At 43.1% G+C, this 26,151-nt stretch overlaps 3 protein-coding genes across 3 annotated transcripts in view; all 3 read left to right on the top strand.

Annotated features, from left to right (window-relative positions):
- The first annotated feature begins 1,816 nt into the window (after nucleotides 1-1,816).
- On the top strand, nucleotides 1,817-15,468 carry LOC131192521 (zinc finger protein 850-like). The gene is made up of 4 exons (XM_058171729.1): nucleotides 1,817-1,885; nucleotides 3,641-5,598; nucleotides 13,484-14,137; nucleotides 14,206-15,468. Exons 2-4 carry the CDS (start codon nucleotides 4,217-4,219, stop codon nucleotides 14,642-14,644), a joined length of 2,475 nt encoding a protein of 824 aa, XP_058027712.1. The 5' UTR covers nucleotides 1,817-1,885; nucleotides 3,641-4,216; the 3' UTR covers nucleotides 14,645-15,468.
- Nucleotides 15,469-17,008: 1,540 nt separating this feature from the next.
- Nucleotides 17,009-26,151, top strand: part of LOC131192525 (zinc finger protein 208-like) — a 14,930-nt gene continuing 5,787 nt past the window's right edge. The window contains 2 exon segments of the mRNA XM_058171731.1: nucleotides 17,009-17,630; nucleotides 18,403-21,253. Coding sequence (XP_058027714.1) covers nucleotides 18,962-21,253 — 2,292 coding nt within the window. The 5' untranslated portion in view covers nucleotides 17,009-17,630; nucleotides 18,403-18,961.
- Nucleotides 22,366-26,151, top strand: part of LOC131192480 (zinc finger protein 271-like) — a 26,866-nt gene continuing 23,080 nt past the window's right edge. Inside the window, exon 1 of the mRNA XM_058171665.1 lies at nucleotides 22,366-24,138. The gene's annotated coding sequence lies outside the window, so the exon portion shown is untranslated. The remainder of the gene's footprint in view (nucleotides 24,139-26,151) is intronic.

Here is a 26,151-nt window from a genome sequence, read left to right as displayed (position 1 = left end):
AGACTTGTGGACTTCAATTCCCAGAGTTCCTCAGCCAGCTTTGCTTAGTTTTGCTGGCTGAGGAATTCTGGGAGTTGAAGTCCACAAGTCTTAAAGTTGCCAAGGTTGGAGACCCCTGCTGTAAAGTATTCAACGGTGCTATATGTGTCTAAATGATATTGCTATAATAAATAGCTTTAAAGGGGATGACCAGTAACTTGAATTGTACCTGTAAAGAAAACAATCCAGTGCAGCTCTCATCACAAACATGTTGCAAAGGCAATCTAGAGACTCTCATTACTTGTGTGCTACTGCGTTCTGGACCATGTGAATTTTCTGGGTGATCCAGATAGGAGGTGACCCATGTGCAAGGCACAATAGGCACACTGCACAGTCCCTACTCCAAGCTATGCCCTACTCAAGCAGGAGCCGTGAGTCCAGAAATACCTCCAAATTATACACCGGCTGAGTCCAGGGAAGGACCAGTCTGTCCTGATTCAAAGATGAAATGTCATCTGGACAGGAAGTAAGAGGAGGGGAGGCAAAAACACATGAGCGCTCTTTCTTGCCAAGTTTGAATCGAACCTTCAGCACTTGGACATTATTTCCAGAGAATCATCCCTGTCTGGATGGAGATATTTAATGGGATATCATAATGGCCACTTCAAGCATTTTCACCTAGATGTTAGAAAGGAGGAGCAAAAGGCTTAGGTTCCAGGCCACCCTGAGTCCTGGGACTCAGCTGCTCCTCTCCTACCCAGGTAGAAGATCCACCATAACCCTTACTGAGTTTATAAAAAGTGACCTCACATGACCCCAGCATTTAATGAGGTCAATTCCAGCAGTTCCACTTCTTGTTATAACTCCAGGAGCATGTGGGTCGTTAAGTGAGCATGCATGTGACTGATGTGGGAAGAAGTAGGAGTCCCAAGCCAGCAGGTAAGAGCTATGGGCAAGCGGGTGGTCCCCAGGCCTGCTCCTTTCTGGCCCTGGGAGAGGAATTGAGAGCCAAGTGCTAAAGCCCAGGACTCTGTAGAACAGCTTTCTACAAACTTGCCCCCTCCAAAGGTTTTGACCAAGCTGCCTGGGAATATTCAATGCCTGCATCTTAACTCCTCTGGAAATTGGGGAGGCTGCTCAGGGGAATTCTGCCCTCTAGCGAGATTTAGGCCTTGTGAGAATGCAGATGGAAAAATAGTGTCTCCCATCTAGATGTGCTTGGAAGCAATGTGGGTGGGCACTTCAGTTTTTTTGTCCCTTGTTTCCTTCTTTTATTAATGGGATGAAGCTGTCAATTGTTTAGTCCAGTCTCTCGTTTCCTATTTGCACATCATTCCCCTTTGTGGGTGCGTTCCTTTGGTTTAGTTCTTCCTTCTTCCAAACGACGCTTGCTTGCAGCTCAGCTCCAGGGGCCATAAATGCCTTCTTGGGGGACCTGAAAGAAAAGGTTTGGGGGTGGATCCTCGGGGAGAAAAGCTGATGAGCTCGGTGGGAGTCGAATAGGATTTGATGGCACTTAAGGAAGGCCGGAATCAATGATCTTGCAAACTCCTTAAGGTAGAACGAGCATGTTCTTCCGCCTTCCGGCACTAGATGGCACTCTCCGTAGAAGCAGGCGCTATATACAGAGAATATAGAAAGCAGGTACTGCGCAACTGCAGCATAGCTATTCAAGGGAGGGGAGAGACGCTGAGCTTGGACGAGTTAAAACGATAGAGTATTGGTTTGCTAGAGAGGATCGCCAACGTCCAATTACGGATATGGCACAACAAGAAGACGACGAGGAGGATGTGGAGGAGAGGAGGCGAATGGTAGAGGGACTTCCTCTTCCGGGTCGCCCACAGGAGCATGATGGCGTCGGCGGAGCCTCCTGTGTTGCTTGGAGGGTGGAAGCGGCTCCTGGGAGGTGAGTGGAGGGAAGGTCAGAGGTCAGAGGAAAATCCCGCAGCAAGTCGGCCCTTTGGGTTCCTCCACGGCCTGGAAGCGGAGGAAGCAACGAGGCTGAAACATCTGGGCTGCTGCTGCATATTCCTTCCCTTCCCAAATTTTATTCCTCTGCGGCTGCACGATTTAAAACTGCTACCTGTGGTTTTACCAATGGGAGATTTGGGGAATTTAAAGTCTTTATATTGATTTGTGTTTCATATTCCTTAAAAGGTTAACATCTCCCTCAGTCTTCACATAACTCTTGGTTCCTCCTGATTATATTGACCTGTCAAATGTGGAGTTTTCATGGTCAAAACCGGTGTTTTAAATCTTGCATAGGATTTGGGCATCATTTCATCTGTTAGTGTCCCCACTTTTCTAAAATTAGATCAAAGAATTTGAGCAAATACCCTTCTGGGACATTTTGCAGACTGAAAGCAACATGGCGTTTTTATAGAATAGAATAGAATAGAATTTTTATTGGCCAAGTGTGATTGGACACACAAGGAAATTGTCTTGGTGCATATGCTCTCAGTGTACATAAAAGAAAAGATACGTTCATCAAGGTACAACATTTACAACACAATTGATGATCAATATATCAATATAAATCATAAGGATTGCCAGCAACAAGTTATAGTCATACAGTCATAAGTGGAAAGAGATTGGTGATGGGAACTATGAAACGATTAATAGTAGTGCAGATTCAGTAAATAGTCTGACAGTGTTGAGGGAATTATTTGTTTAGCAGAGTGATGGCCTTCGGGAAAAAACTGTTCTTGTGTCTAGTTGTTCTGTTGTGCAGTGCTCTATAGCGTCGTTTTGAGGGTAGGAGTTGAAACAGTTTATGTCCAGGATGCAAGGGATCTGCAAATACTTTCACGCCCTCTTCTTGATTCGTGCAGTATACAGGTCCTCAATGGAAGGCAAGTTGGTAGCAATTATTTTTTCTGCAGTTCTAATTATCCTCTGAAGTCTGTGTTTTTCTTGTTGGGTTGCAGAACCGAACCAGACAGTTATAGAGGTGCAAATGACAGACTCAATAATTCCTCTTTAGAATTGGATCAGCAGCTCCTTGGGCAGTTTGAGCTTACTGAGTTGGCGCAGAAAGAACATTCTTTGTTGTCCTTTTTTAATGATGTTTTTGATGTTAGCTGTCCATTTGAGATCTTGCGATATGATAGAACCCAGAAATTTGAAGGTTTCTACTGTTGATACTGTGTTGTCAAGTATTGTGAGAGGTGGAAGTATGGAAGGGTTTTTCCTAAAGTCTACCACCATTTCTACGGTTTTGAGTGTGTTCAGTTCCAGATTGTTTTGGTTGCACCACAAGGCTAGTCGTTCGACCTCTCGTCTATATGCGGATTCGTCATTGTCTCGAATGAGACCAATCACTGTTGTGTCATCTGCGAACTTACATACATACATAAATTCATAGATGTGTATTTATATGTATAAATATTTGTATAATCTTCAGTGTTTTCATGGATATTTTATAGTAACAATTTACAATGCTAATAATAATTTACACAATGCAAAAAGAAAATGATTGAGTGGAGATTTGAACTTAGATTTTTTAATGTGCCAAATGAACCATAATTACTACAGGTTAAATTACCATTTTGATACTTTTCCATGGTAATATATGTGAGGCTTTTTTTGGTGTTTCCTTATGTTTCTGCAGCCGTTTCTTTTTAACAGTAATGATACTAACTCATTGATATGGATCTTACAGACAAAGAAGATACTAAGAAGACGACTGTGGATAACAGAGAATGAGAAGCAGCGTTAAAAAAAAAATCAACCAAAATCTTTTTCACTTCCTCCAGAAAGTATAAAAACTCTTCTCTTTCCTCAGAAGATGAGAAACAAGGGAAAGAATAACAAGAATAATGTTTTGAGCTGGAAACAATAGTGTATGTGGAACTCAAGGAAAGATTACATGAAAAGTCAAAGAGGATAATTTCCAAATTCAGAAAAAGTGGAAATAACTGGAAGTCTGTGGGAAGGAAAAGTTCCCTTGGATAGCCAAAATGGGACGGCATTAATGAAAGCCTTTGAGGAAGAAAAGAGCGACTTAATTCAAAGTAGCTGCAGGTAAGAGCTCAGAAGTGGTCCTAATGCAGCAAAAGCTTTACCACCCCACTCTGGTGAGACACAAGAAAACTCACATTGGAGAGAAACCCTTTGAATGTCCTGATTAAGTTTCACTCAGAATTCCCACCTGGTGATACACCAGAGGATTCAAACTGGAGAAAAACCATATGAGTGTCCCGATTGTGGGAAAACGTATACTTGGAAGTCTGATCTGATGAAGCATCACAGGACTCGCATGGGGGAGAGATTTTATGAGTGTCCACATTGTAGAAAAGGTTTTAGTCAGACTTCCAAACTGATGATACACCAAAGAACTCACACAGGAGAGAAACCATATGGGTGTCTTGAGTGTGGGAAAAAATTCATTCAGAATTCCAAGCTGTTGAGACACCAAAGGACTCATATGGGAGAGAAACCATATGAATGTCTTTATTGTGGGAAAAGTTTCACTCAGAATGCCAGCCCAGTGATACACCAGAGGACTCACACAGAGGAGAAACCATATGAGTGTCAGGATTGTGGGAAAAGTTTCACTCAGAATTCCAACCTTATGATACAGCAAAGGATTCACACAGGAGAAAAACCGTATGAGTGTCTGGATTGTAGGAAAAGTTTCAGTCGAAATTCCCACCTTGTGGAACACCAGAGAACTCACACAGGAGAGAAACCATATAAGTGTCCCGATTGTGGGAAAGGTTTCTTTTGGAATTCTAAGCTGGTAGTTCATCAGAGAACTCACACAGGTAACAAACCATATAAGTGTCCCGATTGTGGTAAAAGTTTCAATTGGAATTCCGTTCTGGTGAAACACCAGAGGACTCACACAGGAGAAAAACCATATGAGTGTCTGGAGTGTGGGAAAAGTTTCACTCAGAATTACGACTTGGTTATATACCAGAGGACTCACTCGGGAGAAAAACCATATGAGTGTCCGGATTGTGGGAAAAGTTTCAGTAAGAATTCCAATCTGGTGGTACACCAGAGCACTCACACAGGAGAGAAACCATATGAGTGTCTGGACTGTGGGAAACATTTCAGTCGAAATTCCCACCTGGTGGAACATCAAAGAACTCATACAGGAGAGAAACCATATAAGTGTTTGGATTGTGGGAAAAGTTTCATGCAGAATTCCCACCTTCTGATACATCACAAGACTCACACAGGAGAAAAACCATATAAGTGTTCTGATTGTGGGAAAGGTTTCCGTCGGAATTCTTACCTGGTGCTACACCAGAGAACTCATACAGGCATCAAACCATATGAGTGTCCGGACTGTGGGAAATGTTTCACTCAGAATTCCAACCTGCTGATACACCAGAGGACTCACTCAGGAGAAAAACCATATGAATGTCCGGATTGTGGGAAAAGTTTCAGTAAGAATTTCAATCTGGTGGTACACCAGAGCACTCACACAGGAGAGAAACCATATGAGTGTCTGGACTGTGGGAAACATTTCAGTCGAAATTCCCACCTGGTGGAACACCAAAGAACTCACACAGGAGAGAAACCGTATAAATGTCTGGATTGTGGGAAGAGTTTCAAGCAGAATTCCAACCTTCTGATACACCAGAAGACTCATACAGGAGAGAAACCATAAAAGTGTTTGGATTGTGGGAAAGGTTTCTGTCGGAATTCTTACCTGGTGCTACACCAGAGAACTCATACAGGCATCAAACCATATGTGTGTCCAGACTGTGGGAAACGTTTCACTCAGAGTTCCAACCTGGTGATACACCAGAGAATTCAAAGCAAAGGAAAACCATATGAGTGTCTGGAGTGTGGTAAAAAATTCATTCAGAATTCCAAACTGGTGATACACCAGAAGACTCACACAGGAACGAGACCATAATGAATGTCTCGATTGTGGGAAAGATTTCAGTAGTAGGTCTACCCTTATAAATCATGTAAGGTTACACATAGGGGAGAAACCATTTTAATGCCTAGATTGGTGACAGTGTTTCAGACAAAATTTCTCTCTTATCGTACAGAAGATATTCCATAAAATTTTAATTTGATGTGTGTAGAGATATCTTGAATATTATTTCTGATCTCTCATTGCAAGCTCAGGTGAAAATTAACCGTTTTAATTTTTCAGCTGATTCTTTTTAATCAAAAATGTCTTATTATTAAACATGAAGATCTACTAAACATGGTAAATATGGTCAGCCGGCGAAAGAAACCTGCCCAGCGACAAAATTTAGCTAAGCAACAGAGATGAGCACTGCCTCCTGGAATCGTAGATGATCGGACAGAGGAAACCTTTAGGAGGAAAATAGCCTGCCCAATTTTATGGGAAATAGTTCCCATGAAATAGTTTATGAGAAATAGTTCCTGTAGGGCTGGAGCTGCAGTACAAAAGGTTCGTTTCCAAGCTCCTATCATCAAAATTTTTAAAAATGGACAAGGAGCATGTCCATCTCCCACCCCCATCTCAACCAGTAGAACAAGTAGATGCAAAAATAATAAAGGTGGGAGAATAATGACAGCTGCCCTATTGACGCAGTACTTAGAATGCAGTATTGCTAGCTGACTCTGCTCACAGCCTACAATTTGATCCTGACAGGGCTTGAGGTTGACAGCCTTCCATCCTTCTGAGATCTGTAAAATGAGTACCCAGGTTATATATGCCGACTCCGTAAAGGGAGACTGCTGTAAAGCAGGGGTCTCCAACTTTGGCAACTTTGGCAACTTTAAGACTTGTGAACTTCAATTCCCAGAGTTCCTCAGCCAGCTTTGCTTAGTTTTGCTGGCTGAAGAATTCTGGGAGTTGAAGTCCACAAGTCTTAAAGTTGCCAAGGTTGGAGACCCCTGCTGTAAAGTATTCAACGGTGGTATATGTGTCTAAATGATATTGCTATAATAAATAGCTTTAAAGGGGATGACCAGTAACTTGAATTGTACCTGTAAAGAAAACAATCCAGTGCAGCTCTCATCACAAACATGTTGCAAAGGCAATCTAGGGACTCTCATTACTGTGTGCTGCTGCGTTCTGGACCATGTGAATTTTCTGGGTGATCCAAATAGGAGATGACCCATGTGCAAGGCTGCCTGGTCCAGAAAAGGGCACAATTGGCACACTGCATAGCCCTTACTCCAAGCTATGGCCTCCTCAAGCAGGAGCCGTGAGTCCAGAAATACCTCCAAATTATACACCGGCTGAGTCCAGGGCAGGACCGGTCTGTCCTGATTCAAAGATGAAATGTCATCTGGACAGGAAGTGGGAGGGGCAAAAACACATGAGCGCTCAATCTTGCCAAGGTTGAATTGAAGCTGGTAGCCTTCAGCACTTGGGCATTATTGCCAGAGATATTTAATGGATTATCATAAAATGGATGGCCGCTTCAAGGGTTTTCCCATAGATGTTAAAAAGGAGGAGCAAAAGGCTTAGGTTCCAGGCCACCCTGTATTGCGGGGCCCTGGGACTCAGCTACTCCTCTCCTACCCAGGTAGAAGAAGATCCACCATAACCCTTACTGAGTTTAAAAAAGTGACCTCACATGACCCCAGCATTTAATGAGGTCAATTCCAGCAGTTCCACTTCTTGTTATAACTCCAGGAGCATGTGGGTCGTTAAGTGAGCATGCATGTGACTCTGATGTGGGAAGAAGTAGGAGTCCCAAGCCAGCAGGTAAGAGCTATGGGCAAGTGGGTGGTCCCCAGGCATCCTGCTTTCTGGCCCTGGGAGAGGAATTGAGAGCCAAGTGCTAAAGCCCAGGAGTCTGTAGAACAGCTTTCTACAAACTTGCACCCTCCAAAGGTTTTGACCAAGCTGCCTGGGAATATTCAATGCCGGCATCTTGAACTCCTCTGGAAATTGGGGAGGCTGCTCAGGGGAATTCTGCCGTCTAGCGAGATTTAGGCCTTGTGAGAATGCAGATGGAAAAATAGTGTCTCCCATCTAGATGTGCTTGGAAGCAATGTGGGTGGGCACTTCAGGTTTTTTTGTCCCTTATTTCCTTCTTTTATTAATGGGATGAAGCTGTCAATTGTTTAGTCCAGTCTCTCATTTCCTATTTGGTTTAATTGCCACTTCTTCCAAATGACGCTTGCAGCTCAGCTCCAGGGATCATGACTCCCCCCTTAGGGGACCTGAAAGAAAAGGTTTGGGGGTGGATCCTCAGGGAGAAAAGCTGATGAGCTCGGCGGGCGTCGAATAGGATTTGATGGCACTTAAGGAAGGCCGGAATCAATGAGAACGTCTTCAAACTCCTTAAGGTAGAACGAGCGTGTTCTTCCGCCTTCAGGCGCTAGATGGCGCTCTCCAGAGAAGCAATTTTGGCGCCTAGAAACAGGTACTGTACAACTGCAGCATAGCTATTCAAGGGAAGGCTCTCTCCCTGAACGAGTTGAAATGATAGAGTATTGGTTTGCTAGAGAGGATCACCAACGTCCAATTACGGATATGGCACAACAAGAAGACGAAGAAGAGGATGTGGAGGAGAGGAGGCGAAGGGCAGAGGAACTTCCTCTTCCGGGTCGCCAACGGGAGCATGATGGCGTCGGCGGAGCCTCCTGTGCTGCTTGGAGGGTGGAAGCGGCTCCTGGGAGGTGAGTGGAGGGAAGGTCGGAGGAAAATCCCGCAGCGTCAGGCCTTTTGGGTTCTTCCACGGCCTAGAAGCAGAGCAAGGAGCAAGAATGAAACATCTGGGCTGCTGCTGCTGCTGCATATTCTTTCCTTACCCGAGTTTTATTCCTCTGGGGCTTCGGGGTTTAAAACTGCTGCCTGTGATTTTCTGCTGGGAGATTTAAAGAAATAGTTATATGTTTTTTATATTTCTTAAACGCCCATCAATTTCATGGGTAATGCGGATGTTTTAAATCTTGCATAGCATTTGGACACCATTTCATCTATTATTGTCTCCGCCTTTGTAAATTGAAATAAAAAGTTTGAGTGAATGCACTTTTGGGACATTTTGCACACTGATACACATACATTGCCTACATACATAAATTCATAGGTTTTTATTTCTGTGTGTATTTGTGTGATCTATCCAAGCCAAAAAAAGACTATTGTAATTGATTCGATATTTGAACTTGGATCTTGCTAGCCTTCTATACGCCAAATGAATCATAATTAATGTTAGAGCTTAAACTATGATTTTAGTGTTTGTTTTTCCATGTTAATATATGTGGCTGCTTTTCCTATTTCACATGTTCTGCAGCCATTTTTTTAGACAATAATAAAATTAACTCATTGATATGAATCTTACAGACAAAGAGGATGCCAAGGAGATTACTGTGGAAAAGAGAAACTGAGAAGCAGCATTAAAAAGAAAAACAAGCTATCAAACATTTTTTTTCACTTCCTCTGGAAAGTTAAAACTCATTCCTTAGCAGATGAGAGACAAGGGAGAGAATAACAAGAACAACCTTTTGAGCTGGAAAAAATAGATTATATGGACGGAGAAAATATTACATGAGAAGGCAAGGAGGATAATTTCCAAATAAAGAAAAAGTGGGAAATATCTGGAAGTCAGTGGAAAGGGAAAGGTCCCTTGGATAGCCAAATTGGGCAGGCATTAATGAAAGCCTTTGAGGAAAGAAAGAGTGGCTTGAATCAAAGAACCTCCAAGTAAGAGATCAGAAATACACTGCTCACAAAAATAAAGGGAACACTTAAACAACACAATGTAACTCCAAGTCAATCACACTTCTGTGAAATCAAACTCTTCACTCAGGTAGCAACACTGATTGACATTCAATTCCACATGCTGTTGTGCACATGGAATAGACAACAGGTGGAAAGCATAGGCAGTTAGCAAGACATCCCCAATAAAGGAGTGGTTTTGCAGGTGGTGACCACAGACCACTTCTCAGTTCCTATGCTTTCTGGCTGTTGGTTTGGTCACTTCTGAATGCTGGCAGTGCTGTCACTCTAGTGGTAGCATGAGACAGAGTCTACAACCCACACAAGTGGCTCAGGTAGTGCAGCTCATCCAGGATGGAACATCAATGCGAGCTGTGGCAAGAAGGTTTGCTGTGTCTGTCAGCGTAATGTCCAGAGCATGGAGGCGCTTCCAGGAGACAGGCCAGTACATCAGGAGACGTGGAGGAGGCCGTAGGAGGGCAACAACCCAGCAGCAGGACCACTACCTCCGCCTTTGTGCAAGGCGGGACAGGAAGAGCACTGCCAGAGCCCTGCAAAATGATCTCCAGCGGGCCACAAATGTGCATGTGACTGCTCAAACAGTCAGAAACAGACTCCATGAGGGTGGTATGAGGGTCCAACGTCCACAGGTGGGGGTTGTGTTTACAGCCCAACACCGTGCAGGACATTTGGCATTTGCCAGAGAACACCAAGATTGGCAACTTCGCCACTGGCGCCCTGTGCTCTTCACAGGTGAAAGCAGATTCACACTGAGCACATGTGACAGACATGGCAGGGTCTGGAGACGCCGTGGAGAACGTTCTGCTGCCTGCAACATCCTCCAGCATGACCAGTTTGGCAGTGGGTCGGTAATGGTGTGGGGTGGCATTTCTTTAGGGGGCCGCACAACCCTCCATGTGCTCACCAGAGGTAGCCTGCCTGCCATTAGGTACCGGGATGAGATCCTCAGACCCCTTGTGAGACCATATGCTGGTGTGGTTGGCCCTGGGTTCCTCCTAATGCAAGACAATGCTAGACCTCATGTGGCTGGAGTGTGTCAGCAGTTCCTGCAAGACAAAGGCATTGATGCTATGGACTGGCCTGCCCGTTCCCCAGACCTGAATCCAATTGAGCACATCTGGGACATCATGTCTCATGCCATCCACCAATGCCACATTGCACCACAGACTGTCCAGGAGTTGGGGGATGCTTTAGTCCAGGTGTGGGAGGAGATCCCTCAGGAGACCATCCGCCACCTCATCAGGAGCATGCCCAGGCATTGTAGGGAGGTCATACAGGCACATGGAGGCCACACACACTACTGAGCCTCATTTTGACTTGTTTTAAGGACATTACATCAAAGTTGGATCAGCCTGTAGTGTTGTTTTCTACTTTAATTTTGAGTGTAACTCCAAATCCAGACCTCCATAGGTTGCTCAATTTGATTTCCATTGATAATTTTTGTATGATTGTGTTGTCAGCATTCAACTATGTAATGAACAAAGTATTTAATAATATTTCATTCATTCAGATCTAGGATGTCTTATTTTTGTGTTCCCTTTATTTTATTTTATTTTTTAAAAATATATTTTATTAAACTTTTTTTACATTAAAAACAGGAAAAAAAAAGTTATATCACTTAACAGCTATTTGTGGTGTTTTTCTTATAACAATAATCCGTGCAATGATTACAAACATTAAATTGTATATATTTATGTTCTTGTTTTATCTATTGTTTATACTTAGTAACTAACTATCCTTGTCTATCTCCTTTCTATCCATTTATATCACTGTTCCCATATATTATGAAATACCGATGTCTCTTTATCTTTTAAACTCAGCGTTAGTTTGTCCATTTCTGTGCAGTTCATGACCTTTTGTATAACAAGTTTCTCTGTAGGTAGAATAGAATAGAATAGAATAGAATTTTATTGGCCAAGTGTGATTGGACACACAAGGAATTTGTCTTGGTGCATATGCTCTCAGTGTACATAAAAGAAAAGATACGTTCATCAAGGTACAACATTTACAACACAATTGATGGTCAATATATCAATATAAATCATAAGGATTGCCAGCAACAAGTTATAGTCATACAGTCATAAGTGGAAAGAGATTGGTGATGGGAACTATGAGACGATTAATAGTAGTGCAGATTCAGTAAATAGTCTGACAGTGTTGAGGGAATTATTTGTTTAGCAGAGTGATGGCCTTCGGGAAAAAACTGTTCTTGTGTCTAGTTGTTCTGTTGTGCAGTGCTCTATAGCGTCGTTTTGAGGGTAGGAGGTATACAATGTTTCCAACATTGAGCGAAGGCCATCCTAGCAGCAGTTAATATGCGTAGTGTTAAATATTTTATACTTTTCACTTTTTTTTTTTTTGAAAATCCCCAATAAAAAGAGTTCCGGTTCTAGATTCAATTGTTCATTCATGATTTCCTGTAGCCACTCTTTATTTTTTAACCAATATTTACGGGATTTGGGGCAGGACCACCACATATGGTAATACGTTCCCTCTTTATTTTCACATTTCCAGCATATGGGGCTCATTTTGGGATACATTTTCGCTAATCTCGAAGGGGGTTGGTGCCACCTGTAGAACATTTTATATTCTTTATATGCTGCTGATTTTGTTAATTTATAATTTCCGTTCCATATGTTCTCCCAGTCTGATAAATTTATATTATGTCCAATATTTTGACCCCATGCAATCATACATCCTTTCACTACTACTTCCAATTCTACTTCCAGCAAATATTTATAAATTTGGGTAATATTTTTTCTGTCTGGCCCTAGTAAAATTTTATCTAATTGTTGTAGTTTAAGATATATTCCATATTCTTTTATATCCTCTTTGTATCAATTTTGTAATTGAAGGTAAGCCCACCAGTCAACTCGTAGTCCTTGTTCTTGGAGGTCCTGTAATGTTTTTAATTTTCCATGAATATCTTAATAAAACTTTGTACTTTAGCATTTTATTCAAATCTAAATTATTTGGGTGAATCATCGCTTCCATTATGGATAGCCAAATTGGGATTTTTATATAGTGTTTCTTTTTAACTTTAATCCAATTGTTTATTAGAGAATCTCTAATCAGATGTCTGTGGAAATACTGTTGTTTCATGTGGCCTGTTTCCCACAGGAAGGCATGCCATCCTCTCTGTAGGTCGTGGCCTTCTATGGCTAGTATTCGTTTATTCTTTAAATTGATCCAATTTTTTAACCAAACTAGTGTTGCTGCACTTAATATAGTTCCCAATTTGGCAATCCAAATCCTTCTCTGCTCTTCATATCTTGTAGAGATTTCATTTTTATTCTAGTTTTTTTCCCCTGCCAAATAAATTGTGCAATTGTTTTATTAAGGTCGTTAAAAAAGGTCTTTTCTAATTTGACTGGGATAGTCTGAAACAAATATAGGAATTTTGGTAGTATAGACATCTTTACAGCTGCTATTCTTCCTAATAGTGACAGGTGCATCTTCATCCACAATTCTAAATCTTTTTTTGTTTCTTGTAATAATTTGTTGTAATTATTCTCCTTTGCTTTGCAATGCGCTGTCAACCATAACTGTGTTCCCTTTATTTTTTTCAGCAGTGTATTTCTGGCCTCTACAAAAATCCAATAACATCAGTGTTGGAAAAACAACACAGAAAGCTTAATGTGGGGGGAAAACATTATAGATTACAGCAGACTTTGCGTAAGAGGATCCACCAAATGAAAAGCCATAGGAATGTTTGGAATGCAGCAAAAGCTTTACTCTGAAAATCTTCCTAGTGATTGATGGAAGAACCCATATCGAAGAGAAGCTTTACCAGTGCACCCAATGTGGCAAAAGATTTACAATGCACACCAATGTGATGAGACAGAAGAGGAGTTGCACTGGCGAGAAACACTTTGAATGTCCTGATTGTGGGAAAAGTTTCACATGGAATTCTGAGCTGATGATACACCAGAGAACTCACACAGGAGAGAAACCATATGGGTGTCTGGAGTGTGGGAAAAAATTCATTCAGAATTCCAAGCTGTCAAGACACCAGAGGACTCATATGGGAGAGAAACCATATGAGTGTCTTTATTGTGGGAAAAGTTTCACTCAGAATGCCAGCCTAGTGATACACCAGAGGACTCACACAGGGGAGAAACCATATGAGTGTCAGGATTGTGGGAAACGTTTCACACAGAATTCCAACCTGATGATACACCAGAGGATTCACACAGGAGAAAAACCGTATGAGTGTCTGGATTGTGGGAAAAGTTTCAGTCGAAATTCCCACCTTGTGGAACACCAGAGAACTCACACAGGAGAGAAACCATATAAGTGTCCCGATTGTGGGAAAGGTTTCTTTTGGAATTCTAAGCTGGTGGTACATCAGAGAACTCACACAGGTAACAAACCATATGAGTGTCCCGATTGTGGTAAAAGTTTCAATTGGAATTCTGCTCTGGTGAAACACCAGAGGACTCACACAGGAGAAAAACCATATGAGTGTCCGGATTGTGGGAAAAGTTTCACTCAGAATTACGACTTGGTTATACACCAGAGGACTCACTCGGGAGAAAAACCATATGAGTGTCCGGATTGTGGGAAAAGTTTCAGTAAGAATTTCAATCTGGTGGTACCAGAGAGAAACCATATGAGTGTCTGGACTGTGGGAAACATTTCAGTCGAAATTCCCACCTGGTGGAACACCAAAGAACTCACACAGGAGAGAAACCGTATAAATGTCTGGATTGTGGGAAGAGTTTCAAGCAGAATTCCAACCTTCTGATACATCAGAAGACTCACACCGGAGAAAAACCATATAAGTGTTCTGATTGTGGGAAAGGTTTCTGTCGGAATTCTTACCTGGTGCTACACCAGAGAACTCATACAGGTATCAAACCATATGTGTGTCCAGACTGTGGGAAACGTTTCACTCAGAGTTCCAACCTGGTGATACATCAGAGAATTCACAGCAGAGAAAAACCATATGAGTGTCTGGAGTGTGGTAAAAAATTCATTCAGAATTCCAAACTGGTGATACACCAGAAGACTCACACAGGAACGAGACCATAATGAATGTCTGGATTGTGGGAAAGATTTCAGTAGTACGTCTACCCTGTAGTTCTCCCATGTAACCAAATCATGTAACACATAGGGGAGAAACCATTTTAAGGCCTAGATTGCTGACAGTGTTTCAGACAAAATTCCTCTCTTATCTTACAGAAGATAGTCCACAAGGTGTATGTAGAGATATCTTGAATATTATTTCTGATCTCTCATTGCAAGCTCAGGTGAAAACTAACCATTTTAATTTTTCAGCTGATTTTTTTTAATCAAAAATCTCTTATTATTAAACATGAAGAAGATCTATTAAACATGGTAAATATGGTCAGCCGGCGAAAGAAACCTGCCCAGCGGCAAAATTTAGTTAAGCAACAGAGATTAGCACTGCCTCCTAGAATCGGAGATGATCGGACAGAGGAAACCTCTAGGAAGAAAATAGCCTGCCCAATTTTATGGGAAATAGTTCCCATGAAACAGTTTATGAGAAATAGTTCCTGTAGGGCTGGAACTGCAGTAGAAAAGGTTCATTTCCAAGCTCCTATCATCAAAATTTAAAGAAATGGACAAGGAGCATGCCCATCTCCCACCCCCATCTCAACCAGTAGAACAAGTAAATGCAAAAATAATAAAGGTGGGAGAATAATGACAGCTGCCCTATTGACGCAATGCTTAGAATGCAGTATTGCCAGCTGACTCTGCCCACAGCCTGCAATTTGATCCTGATGGGGCTTGAGGTTGACAGCCTTCCATCCTTCTGAGATCTGTAAAATGAGTACCCAGGTTGTTGAGAGCTATGTGCCGACTCCGTAAAGGGAGACTGCTGTAAAGCAGGGGTCTCCAACCTTGGCAACTTTAAGACTTGTGGACTTCAATTCCTAGAGTTCCTCAGCCAGCTTTGCTTAGTTTTGCTGGCTGAGGAATTCTGGGAGTTGAAGTCCACAACTCTTAAAGTTGCCAAGGTTGGAGACCCCTGCTGTAAAGTATTCAACGGTGGTATATGTGTCTAAATGATATTGCTATAATAAATAGCTTTAAAGGGGATAACCAGTAACTTGAATTGTACCTGTAAAGAAAACAATCCAGTGCAGCTCTCATCACAAACATGTTGCAAAGGCAGTCTAGGGACTCTCATTATTGTGTGCTGCTGCGTTCTGGACCATGTGAATTTTCTGGGTGATCCAAATAGGAAGTGACCCACGTGCAAGGCCGCCTGGTCCAAAAAAGGGCACAATTGGCACACTGCACAGTCCCTACTCCAAGCTATGCCCTACTCAAGCAGGAGCCGTGAGTCCAGAAATACCTCCAAATTATACACCGTCCGAGTCCAGGGCAGGACCGGTCTGTCCTGATTCAAAGATGAAATGTCAACTGGACAGGAAGTGGGAGGAGGGAAGGCAAAAACATGAGCGCTCTTTCTTGCCAAGATTGAATCGAACCTTCAGCACTTGGGCATTATTTCCAGAGATATTTAATGGATTATCATAATAAGGGTTTTCCCATAGATGTTAAAAAGGAGGAGCAAAAGGCTTAGGTCCCAGGCCATCCCATATTGCGGGGCCCTGGGACTCAGCTGCTCCTCTCCTATCCAGGTAGAAGAAGATCCACCATAACCCTTACTGAGTTTATAAAACGTGACCTCACATGACCCCAGCATTTAATGAGGTCAATTCCAGCAGTTCCACTTCTTGTTATAACTCCAGGAGCATGTGGGTCGTTAAGTGAGCATGCATGTGACTCTGATGTGGGAAGAAGTAGGAGTCCCAAGCCAGCAGGTAGGAGCTATGGGCAAGCGGGTGGTCCCCAGGCCTGCTCCTTTCTGGCCCTGGGAGAGGAATTGAGAGCCAAGTGCTAAAGCCCAGGACTCTGTAGAACAGCTTTCTACAAACTTGCACCCTCCAAAGGTTTTGACCAAGCTGCCTGGGAATATTCAATGCCGGCATCTTAACTCCTCTGGAAATTGGGGAGGCTGCGCAGGTGAATTCTGCCCTCTAGCGAGATTTAGGCCTTGTGAGAATGCAGATGGAAAAATAGTGTCTCCCATCTAGATATGCTTGGAGCAATGTGGGTGGGCACTTCAGTTTTTTTGTCCCTTGTTTCCTTCTTTTATTAATGGGATGAAGCTGGCAATTATTTAGTCCAGTCTCTCGTTTCCTATTTGCACACCATTCCCCTTTGTGGGTGCGTTCCTTTGGTTTAGTTCTTGCTTCTTCCAAACGACGCTTGCTTGCAGGTCAGCTCCAGGGGCCATAAATGCCTTCTTGGGGGACCTGAAAGAAAAGGTTTGAGGGTGGATCCTCAGGGAGAAAAGCTGATGAGCTCGGCGGGCGTCGAATAGGATTTGATGGCACTTAAGAATGGGCCGGATAGCTCAGGCTGGTAATAGCCTGTTATTAAGAACCCAGAAGCCTGCAATTATTGCAGGTTCAAGCCCGGCCCAAGGTTGACTCAGCCTTCCATCCTTTATAAGGTAGGTAAAATGAGGACCCAGATTGTTGGGGGGGCAATAAGTTGACTTTGTAAAAATATACAAATAGAATGAGACTATTGCCTTATACACTGTAAGCCACCCTGAGTCTTCGGAGAAGGGCGGGGTATAAATGTAAAAAAAAAAAAAGGCCGGAATCAATGATCTTGCAAACTCCTTAAGGTAGAACGAGCATGTTCTTCCGCCTTCCGGCACTAGATGGCACTCTCCGGAGAAGCAGGCGCTATATACAGAGAATATAGAAGCAGGTACTGCGCAACTGCAGCATAGCTATTCAAGGGAGGGGAGAGACGCTGAGCTTGGACGAGTTAAAACGATAGAGTATTGGTTTGCTAGAGAGGATCGCCAACGTCCAATTACGGATATGGCACAACAAGAAGACGACGAGGAGGATGTAGAGGAGAGGAGGCGAATGATAGAGGGACTTCCTCTTCCGGGTCGCCCACGGGAGCATGATGGCGTCGGCGGAGCCTCCTGTGCTGCTTGGAGGGTGGAAGCGGCTCCTGGGAGGTGAGTGGAGGGAAGGTCAGAGGAAAATCCCGCAGCAAGTCGGCCCTTTGGGTTCCTCCACGGCCTGGAAGCGGAGGAAGCAACGAGGCTGAAACATCTGGGCTGGTGCTGCATATTCCTTCCCTTCCCAAATTTTATTCCTCTGGGGCTGCACGAGTTAAAACTGCTACCTGTGCTTTTTACCAATGGGAGATTTGGGAAATTTAAAGTCTTTATATTGATTTCTGTTTCATATTCCTTAAAAGGTTAACATCTCCCTCAGTCTTCACATAACTCTTGGTTCCTCCTGATTATATTGACCTGTCAAATGTGGAGTTTTCATGGTCAAAACCGGTGTTTTAAATCTTGCATAGGATTTGGGCATCATTTCATCTATTAGTGTCCCCACTTTTCTAAAATTAGATCAAAGAATTTGAGCAAATACTCTTCTGGGACATTTTGCAGACTGAAAGCAACATGGCGTTTTTATACATACACAAATTCATAGATGTGTATTTATATGTATAAATATTTGTATAAACTTTAGTATTTTCATGAATATTTTATATTAACAATTTACAATGCTAATAATAATTTACACAATGCAAAAAGAATGATTGAGTGGAGATTTGAACTTAGATTTTTTAATGCGGCAAATAAACCATAATTACTACAGGTTAAAGTATCATTTTGATACTTTTCCATGGTAATATATGTTTGGGTGTTTCCTCATGTTTCTGCAGCCGTTTCTTTTTAACAATAATGATACTAACTCATTGATATGGATCTACAGACAAAGAAGATGCTAAGAAGAGGACTGTGGATAACAGAGAATGAGAAGCAACGTTAAAACAAAAAAATCAACCAAAATCTTTTCCACTTCCTCCAGAAAGTATAAAAACTCTTCTCTTTCCTCAGAAGATGAGAAACAAGGGAAAGAATAACAAGAATAATGTTTTGAGCTGGAAACAATAGTGTATGTGGAACTCAAGGAAAGATTACATGAAAAGTCAAAGAGGATAATTTCCAAATTCAGAAAAAGTGGAAATAACTGGAGGTCTGGGGAAAGGAAAAGTTCCCTTGGATAGCCAAAATGGGACGGCATTAATGAAATCCTTTGAGGAAGAAAAGAGTGACTTAATTCAAAGTACCTGCAGGTAAGAGCTCAGAAGTGGTCCTAATGCAGCAAAAGCTTTAGCACACAACCACACTCTGGTGAGACACAAGAAAACTCACATTGGAGAGAAACCCTTTGAATGTCCTGATTAAGTTTCACTCGGAATTCCCACCTGGTGATACGCCAGAAGATACAAACTGGAGAAAAACCTTATGAGTGTCCCGATTGTGGGAAAATGTGTACTTGGAAGTCTGATCTGATGAAGCATCAGAGGACTCGCATGGGAGAGAGATTGTATGAGTGTCCACATTGTAGAAAAGGTTTTAGTCAGACTTCCAAACTGATGATACACCAGAGAACTCACACAGGAGAGAAACCATATGAGTGCCTGGAGTGTGGGAAAAAATTCATTCAGAATTCCAAGCTGTTGAGACATCAAAGGACTCATATGGGAGAGAAACCATATGAGTGTCTTTATTGTGGGAAAAGTTTCACTCAGAATGCCAGTCTAGTGATACAGCAGAGGACTCACACAGGGGAAAAACCATATGAGTTTCAGGATTGTGGGAAAAGTTTCACTCAGAATTCCAACCTGATGACACACCAGAGGATTCACACAGGAGAGAAACCGTATGAGTGTCTGGATTGTGGGAAAAGTTTCAGTCGAAATTCCCACCTTGTGGAACACCAGAGAACTCACACAGGAGAGAAACCATATAAGTGTCCCGATTGTGGGAAAGGTTTCTTTTGGAATTCTAAGCTGGTAGTTCATCAGAGAACTCACACAGGTAACAAACCATATAAGTGTCCCGATTGTGGTAAAAGTTTCAATTGGAATTCCGTTCTGGTGAAACACCAGAGGACTCACACAGGAGAAAAACCATATGAGTGTCTGGAGTGTGGGAAAAGTTTCACTCAGAATTACGACTTGGTTATACACCAGAGGACTCACTCAGGAGAAAAACCATATGAGTGTCCGGATTGTGGGAAAAGTTTCAGTAAGAATTCCAATCTGGTGGTACACCAGAGCACTCACACAGGAGAGAAACCATATGAGTGTCTGGACTGTGGGAAACATTTCAGTCGAAATTCCCAACTGGTGGAACACCAAAGAACTCACACAGGAGAGAAACCATATAAGTGTTTGGATTGTGGGAAAAGTTTCATGCAGAATTCCCACCTTCTGATACATCACAAGACTCACACAGGAGAAAAACCATATAAGTGTTCTGATTGTGGGAAAGGTTTCCGTCGGAATTCTTACCTGGTGCTACACCAGAGAACTCATACAGGCATCAAACCATATGAGTGTCCGGACTGTGGGAAATGTTTCACTCAGAATTCCAACCTGCTGATACACCAGAGGACTCACTCAGGAGAAAAACCATATGAATGTCCGGATTGTGGGAAAAGTTTCAGTAAGAATTTCAATCTGGTGGTACACCAGAGCACTCACACAGGAGAGAAACCATATGAGTGTCTGGACTGTGGGAAACATTTCAGTCGAAATTCCCAACTGGTGGAACACCAAAGAACTCACACAGGAGAGAAACCGTATAAGTGTTTGGATTGTGGGAAAAGTTTCATGCAGAATTCCCACCTTCTGATACATCACAAGACTCACACAGGAGAAAAACCATATAAGTGTTCTGATTGTGGGAAAGGTTTCCGTCGGAATTCTTACCTGGTGCTACACCAGAGAACTCATACAGGCATCAAACCATATGAGTGTCCGGACTGTGGGAAATGTTTCACTCAGAATTCCAACCTGCTGATACACCAGAGGACTCACTCAGGAGAAAAACCATATGAATGTCCGGATTGTGGGAAAAGTTTCAGTAAGAATTTCAATCTGGTGGTACACCAGAGCACTCACACAGGAGAGAAACCATATGAGTGTCTGGACTGTGGGAAACATTTCAGTCGAAATTCCCAACTGGTGGAACACCAAAGAACTCACACAGGAGAGAAACCATATAAGTGTTTGGATTGTGGGAAAAGTTTCAGGCAGAGTTCCCACCTTCTGATACATCACAAGACTCACACAGGAGAAAAACCATATAAGTGTTCTGATTGTGGGAAAGGTTTCCGTCGGAATTCTTACCTGGTGCTACACCAGAGGACTCACACAGGAGAAAAACCATATGAGTGTCTGGAGTGTGGGAAAAGTTTCACTCAGAATTCCGACTTGGTTATACACCAGAGGACTCACTCGGGAGAAAAACCATATGAGTTTCCGGATTGTGGGAAAAGTTTCAGTAAGAATTTCAATCTGGTGGTACACCAGAGCACTCACACAGGAGAGAAACCATATGAGTGTCTGGACTGTGGGAAACATTTCAGTCGAAATTCCCACCTGGTGGAACACCAAAGAACTCACACAGGAGAGAAACCGTATAAATGTCTGGATTGTGGGAAGAGTTTCAAGCAGAATTCCAACCTTCTGATACACCAGAAGACTCATACAGGAGAGAAACCATAAAAGTGTTCTGATTGTGGGAAAGGTTTCCGTCGGAATTCTTACCTGGTGCTACACCAGAGAACTCATACAGGCATCAAACCATATGAGTGTCCAGACTGTGAGAAACGTTTCACTCAGAGTTCCAACCTGGTGATACACCAGAGAATTCACAGCAGAGAAAAACCATATGGGTGTCTGGAGTGTGGTAAAAAATTCATTCAGAATTCCAAACTGGTGATACACCAGAAGACTCACACAGGAACGAGACCATAATGAATGTCTCGATTGTGGGAAAGATTTCAGTACTAGGTCTACCCTTATAAATCATGTAAGGTTACACATAGGGGAGAAACCATTTTAATGCCTAGATTGGTGACAGTGTTTCAGACAAAATTTCTCTCTTATCGTACAGAAGATATTCCACAAGGTGTAATTTGATGTGTGTAGAGATATCTTGAATATTATTTCTAATCTCTCATTGCAAGCTCAGGTGAAAATTAACCGTTTTAATTTTTCAGCTGATTCTTTTTAATCAAAAATCTCTTATTATTAAACATGAAGAAGATCTATTAAACATGGTAAATATGGTCAGCCGGCGAAAGAAACCTGCCCAGCGACAAAATTTAGCTAAGCAACAGAGATGAGCACTGCCTCCTGGAATCGTAGATGATCGGACAGAGGAAACCTTTAGGAGGAAAATAGCTTGCCCAATTTTATGGGAAATAGTTCCCATGAAATAGTTTATGAGAAATAGTTCCTGTAGGGCTGGAGCTGCAGTACAAAAGGTTTGTTTCCAAGCTCCTATCATCAAAATTTAAAGGAATGGACAAGGAGCATGTCCATCTCCCACCCCCATCTCAACCAGTAGAACAAGTAGATGCAAAAATAATAAAGGTGGGAGAATAATGACAGCTGCCCTATTGACGCAGTACTTAGAATGCAGTATTGCCAGCTGACTCTGCCCACAGCCTACAATTTGATCCTGACAGGGCTTGAGGTTGACAGCCTTCCATCCTTCTGAGATCTGTAAAATGAGTACCCAGGTTGTTGAGAGCTATGTGCCGACTCCGTAAAGGGAGACTGCTGTAAAGCAGGGGTCTCCAACCTTGGCAACTTTAAGACTTGTGGACTTCAATTCCCAGAGTTCCTCTGGGAGTTGAAGTCCACAAGTCTTAAAGTTGCCAAGGTTGGAGACCCCTGCTGTAAAGTATTTAACGGTGGTATGTGTCTAAATGATATTGCTATAATAAATAGCTTTAAAGGGGATGACCAGTAACTTGAATTGTACCTGTAAAGAAAACAATCCAGTGCAGCTCTCATCACAAACATGTTGCAAAGGCAATCTAGAGACTCTCATTACTTGTGTGCTGCTGGACCATGTGAATTTTCTGGGTGATCCAAATAGGAGGTGACCCACGTGCAAGGCTGCCTGGTCCAGAAAAGGGCACAATTGGCACACTGCATAGCCCTTACTCCAAGCTATGGCCTCCTCAAGCAGGAGCCGTGAGTCCAGAAATACCTCCAAATTATACACCTGCTGAGTCCAGGGCAGGACCGGTCTGTCCTGATTCAAAGATGAAATGTCATCTGGACAGGAAGTGGGAGGGGGGAGAGGCAAAAACACATGAGCGCTCAATCTTGCCAAGATTGAATTGAAGCTGGTAGCCTTCAGCACTTGGGCATTATTGCCAGAGATATTTAATGGATTATCATAATAAGGGTTTTCCCATAGATGTTAAAAAGGAGGAGCAAAAGGCTTAGGTCCCAGGCCATCCCATATTGCGGGGCCCTGGGACTCAGCTGCTCCTCTCCTATCCAGGTAGAAGAAGATCCACCATAACCCTTACTGAGTTTATAAAACGTGACCTCACATGACCCCAGCATTTAATGAGGTCAATTCCAGCAGTTCCACTTCTTGTTATAACTCCAGGAGCATGTGGGTCGTTAAGTGAGCATGCATGTGACTCTGATGTGGGAAGAAGTAGGAGTCCCAAGCCAGCAGGTAGGAGCTATGGGCAAGCGGGTGGTCCCCAGGCCTGCTCCTTTCTGGCCCTGGGAGAGGAATTGAGAGCCAAGTGCTAAAGCCCAGGACTCTGTAGAACAGCTTTCTACAAACTTGCACCCTCCAAAGGTTTTGACCAAGCTGCCTGGGAATATTCAATGCCGGCATCTTAACTCCTCTGGAAATTGGGGAGGCTGCGCAGGTGAATTCTGCCCTCTAGCGAGATTTAGGCCTTGTGAGAATGCAGATGGAAAAATAGTGTCTCCCATCTAGATGTGCTTGGAAGCAATGTGGGTGGGCACTTCAGTTTTTTTGTCCCTTGTTTCCTTCTTTTATTAATGGGATGAAGCTGGCAATTATTTAGTCCAGTCTCTCGTTTCCTATTTGCACACCATTCCCCTTTGTGGGTGCGTTCCTTTGGTTTAGTTCTTGCTTCTTCCAAACGACGCTTGCTTGCAGCTCAGCTCCAGGGGCCATAAATGCCTTCTTGGGGGACCTGAAAGAAAAGGTTTGAGGGTGGATCCTCAGGGAGAAAAGCTGATGAGCTCGGCGGGCGTCGAATAGGATTTGATGGCACTTAAGGAAGGCCGAAATCAATGAGAACATCTTCAAACTCCTTAAGGTAGAACGAGCGTGTTCTTCCGCCTTCAGGCGCTAGATGGCGCTCTCCAGAAAAGCAATTTTGGCGCCTAGAAACAGGTACTGTACAACTGCAGCATAGCTATTCAAGGGAAGGGAGAGAGGCTGAACGAGTTGAAATGATAGAGTATTGGTTTGCTAGAGAGGATCGCCAACGTCCAATTATGGATATGACGCAAGACGAAGAAGAGGATGTGGAGGAGAGGAGGCGAAGGGCAGAGGAACTTCCTCTTCCGGGTCGCCAACGGGAGCATGATGGCGTCGGCGGAGCCTCCTGTGCTGCTTGGAGGGTGGAAGCGGCTCCTGGGAGGTGAGTGGAGGGAAGGTCAGAGAAGAAGCCCGCAGCAAGTCGGGCCTTTGGGTTCCTCCACGGCCTGGAAGCAGAGCAAGGAGCAAGAATGAAACATCTGGGCTGCTGCTGCTGCATATTCTTTCCTTACCCGAGTTTTATTCCTCTGGGGCTTCGGGGTTTAAAACTGCTGCCTGTGATTTTCTGCTGGGAGATTTAAAGAAATAGTTATATGTTTTTTATATTTCTTAAACGCCCATCAATTTCATGGGTAATGCGGATGTTTTAAATCTTGCATAGCATTTGGACACCATTTCATCTATTATTGTCTCCGCCTTTGTAAATTGAAATAAAAAGTTTGAGTGAATGCACTTTTGGGACATTTTGCACACTGATACACATACATTGCCTACATACATAAATTCATAGGTTTTTATTTCTGTGCGTATTTGTGTGATCTATCCAAGCCAAAAAAAGACTATTGCAATTGATTCGATATTTGAACTTGGATCTTGCTAGCCTTCTATATGCCAAATGAATCATAATTAATGTTAGAGCTTAAACTATGATTTTAGTGTTTGTTTTTCCATGTTAATATATGTGGCTGCTTTTCCTATTTCACATGTTCTACAGCCATTTTTTTAGACAATAATAAAATTAACTCATTGATATGAATCTTACAGACAAAGAGGATGCCAAGGAGATTACTATGGAAAAGAGAAACTGAGAAGCAGCATTAAAAAGAAAAACAAGCTATCAAACATTTTTTTTTCACTTCCTCTGGAAAGTTAAAACTCATTCCTTAGCAGATGAGAGACAAGGGAGAGAATAACAAGAACAACCTTTTGAGCTGGAAAAAATAGATTATATGGACGGAGAAAATATTACATGAGAAGGCAAAGAGGATAGTTTCCAAATAAAGAAAAAGTGGGAAATATCTGGAAGTCAGTGGAAAGGGAAAGGTCCCTTGGATAGCCAAATTGGGCAGGCATTAATGAAAGCCTTTGAGGAAAGAAAGAGTGGCTTGAATCAAAGAACCTCCAAGTAAGAGATCAGAAATACACTGCTCACAAAAATAAAGGGAACACTTAAACAACACAATGTAACTCCAAGTCAGTCACACTTCTGTGAAATCAAACTGTCCACTTAGGTAGCAACACTGATTGACAATCAATTCCACATGCTGTTGTGCACATGGAATAGACAACAGGTGGAAAGCATAGGCAGTTAGCAAGACATCCCCAATAAAGGAGTGGTTTTGCAGGTGGTGACCACAGACCACTTCTCAGTTCCTATGCTTTCTGGCTGTTGGTTTGGTCACTTCTGAATGCTGGCAGTGCTGTCACTCTAGTGGTAGCATGAGACAGAGTCTACAACCCACACAAGTGACTCAGGTAGTGCAGCTCATCCAGGATGGCACATCAATGCGAGCTGTGGCAAGAAGGTTTGCTGTGTCTGTCAGCGTAGTGTCCAGAGTATGGAGGCTATGGAGCATGGAGGCGCTATCAGGAGACAGGCCAGTATATCAGGAGACGTGGAGGAGGCCGTAGGAGGGCAACAACCCAGCAGCAGGACCGCTACCTCCGCCTTTGTGCAAGGAGGGACAGGAGGAGCACTGCCAGAGCCCTGCAAAATGACCTCCAGCAGGCCACGAATGTGCATGTGACTGCTCAAACAGTCAGAAACAGACTCCATGAGGGTGGTATGAGGGTCCAATGTCCACAGGTGGGGGTTGTGCTTACAGCCCAACACCGTGCAGGACATTTGGCATTTGCCAGAGAACACCAAGATTGGCAACTTCGCCACTGGCGCCCTGTGCTCTTCACAGGTGAAAGCAGGTTCACACTGAGCACATGTGACAGACGTGGCAGGGTCTGGAGACGCCGTGGAGAACATTCTGCTGCCTGCAACATCCTCCAGCATGACCAGTTTGGCAGTGGGTCGGTAATGGTGTGGGGTGGCATTTCTTTAGGGGGCCGCACAGCCCTCCATGTGCTCACCAGAGGTAGCCTGACTGCCATTAGGTACCGGGAT

This window comes from Ahaetulla prasina, chromosome 2 (genome assembly GCF_028640845.1).
Source record: "Ahaetulla prasina isolate Xishuangbanna chromosome 2, ASM2864084v1, whole genome shotgun sequence".
Classification (NCBI taxonomy): domain Eukaryota; kingdom Metazoa; phylum Chordata; class Lepidosauria; order Squamata; family Colubridae; genus Ahaetulla; species Ahaetulla prasina.
The sequence above is the reverse complement of the archived record's forward strand: the minus strand, read 5'-3'. Positions and strand labels throughout refer to the sequence as shown.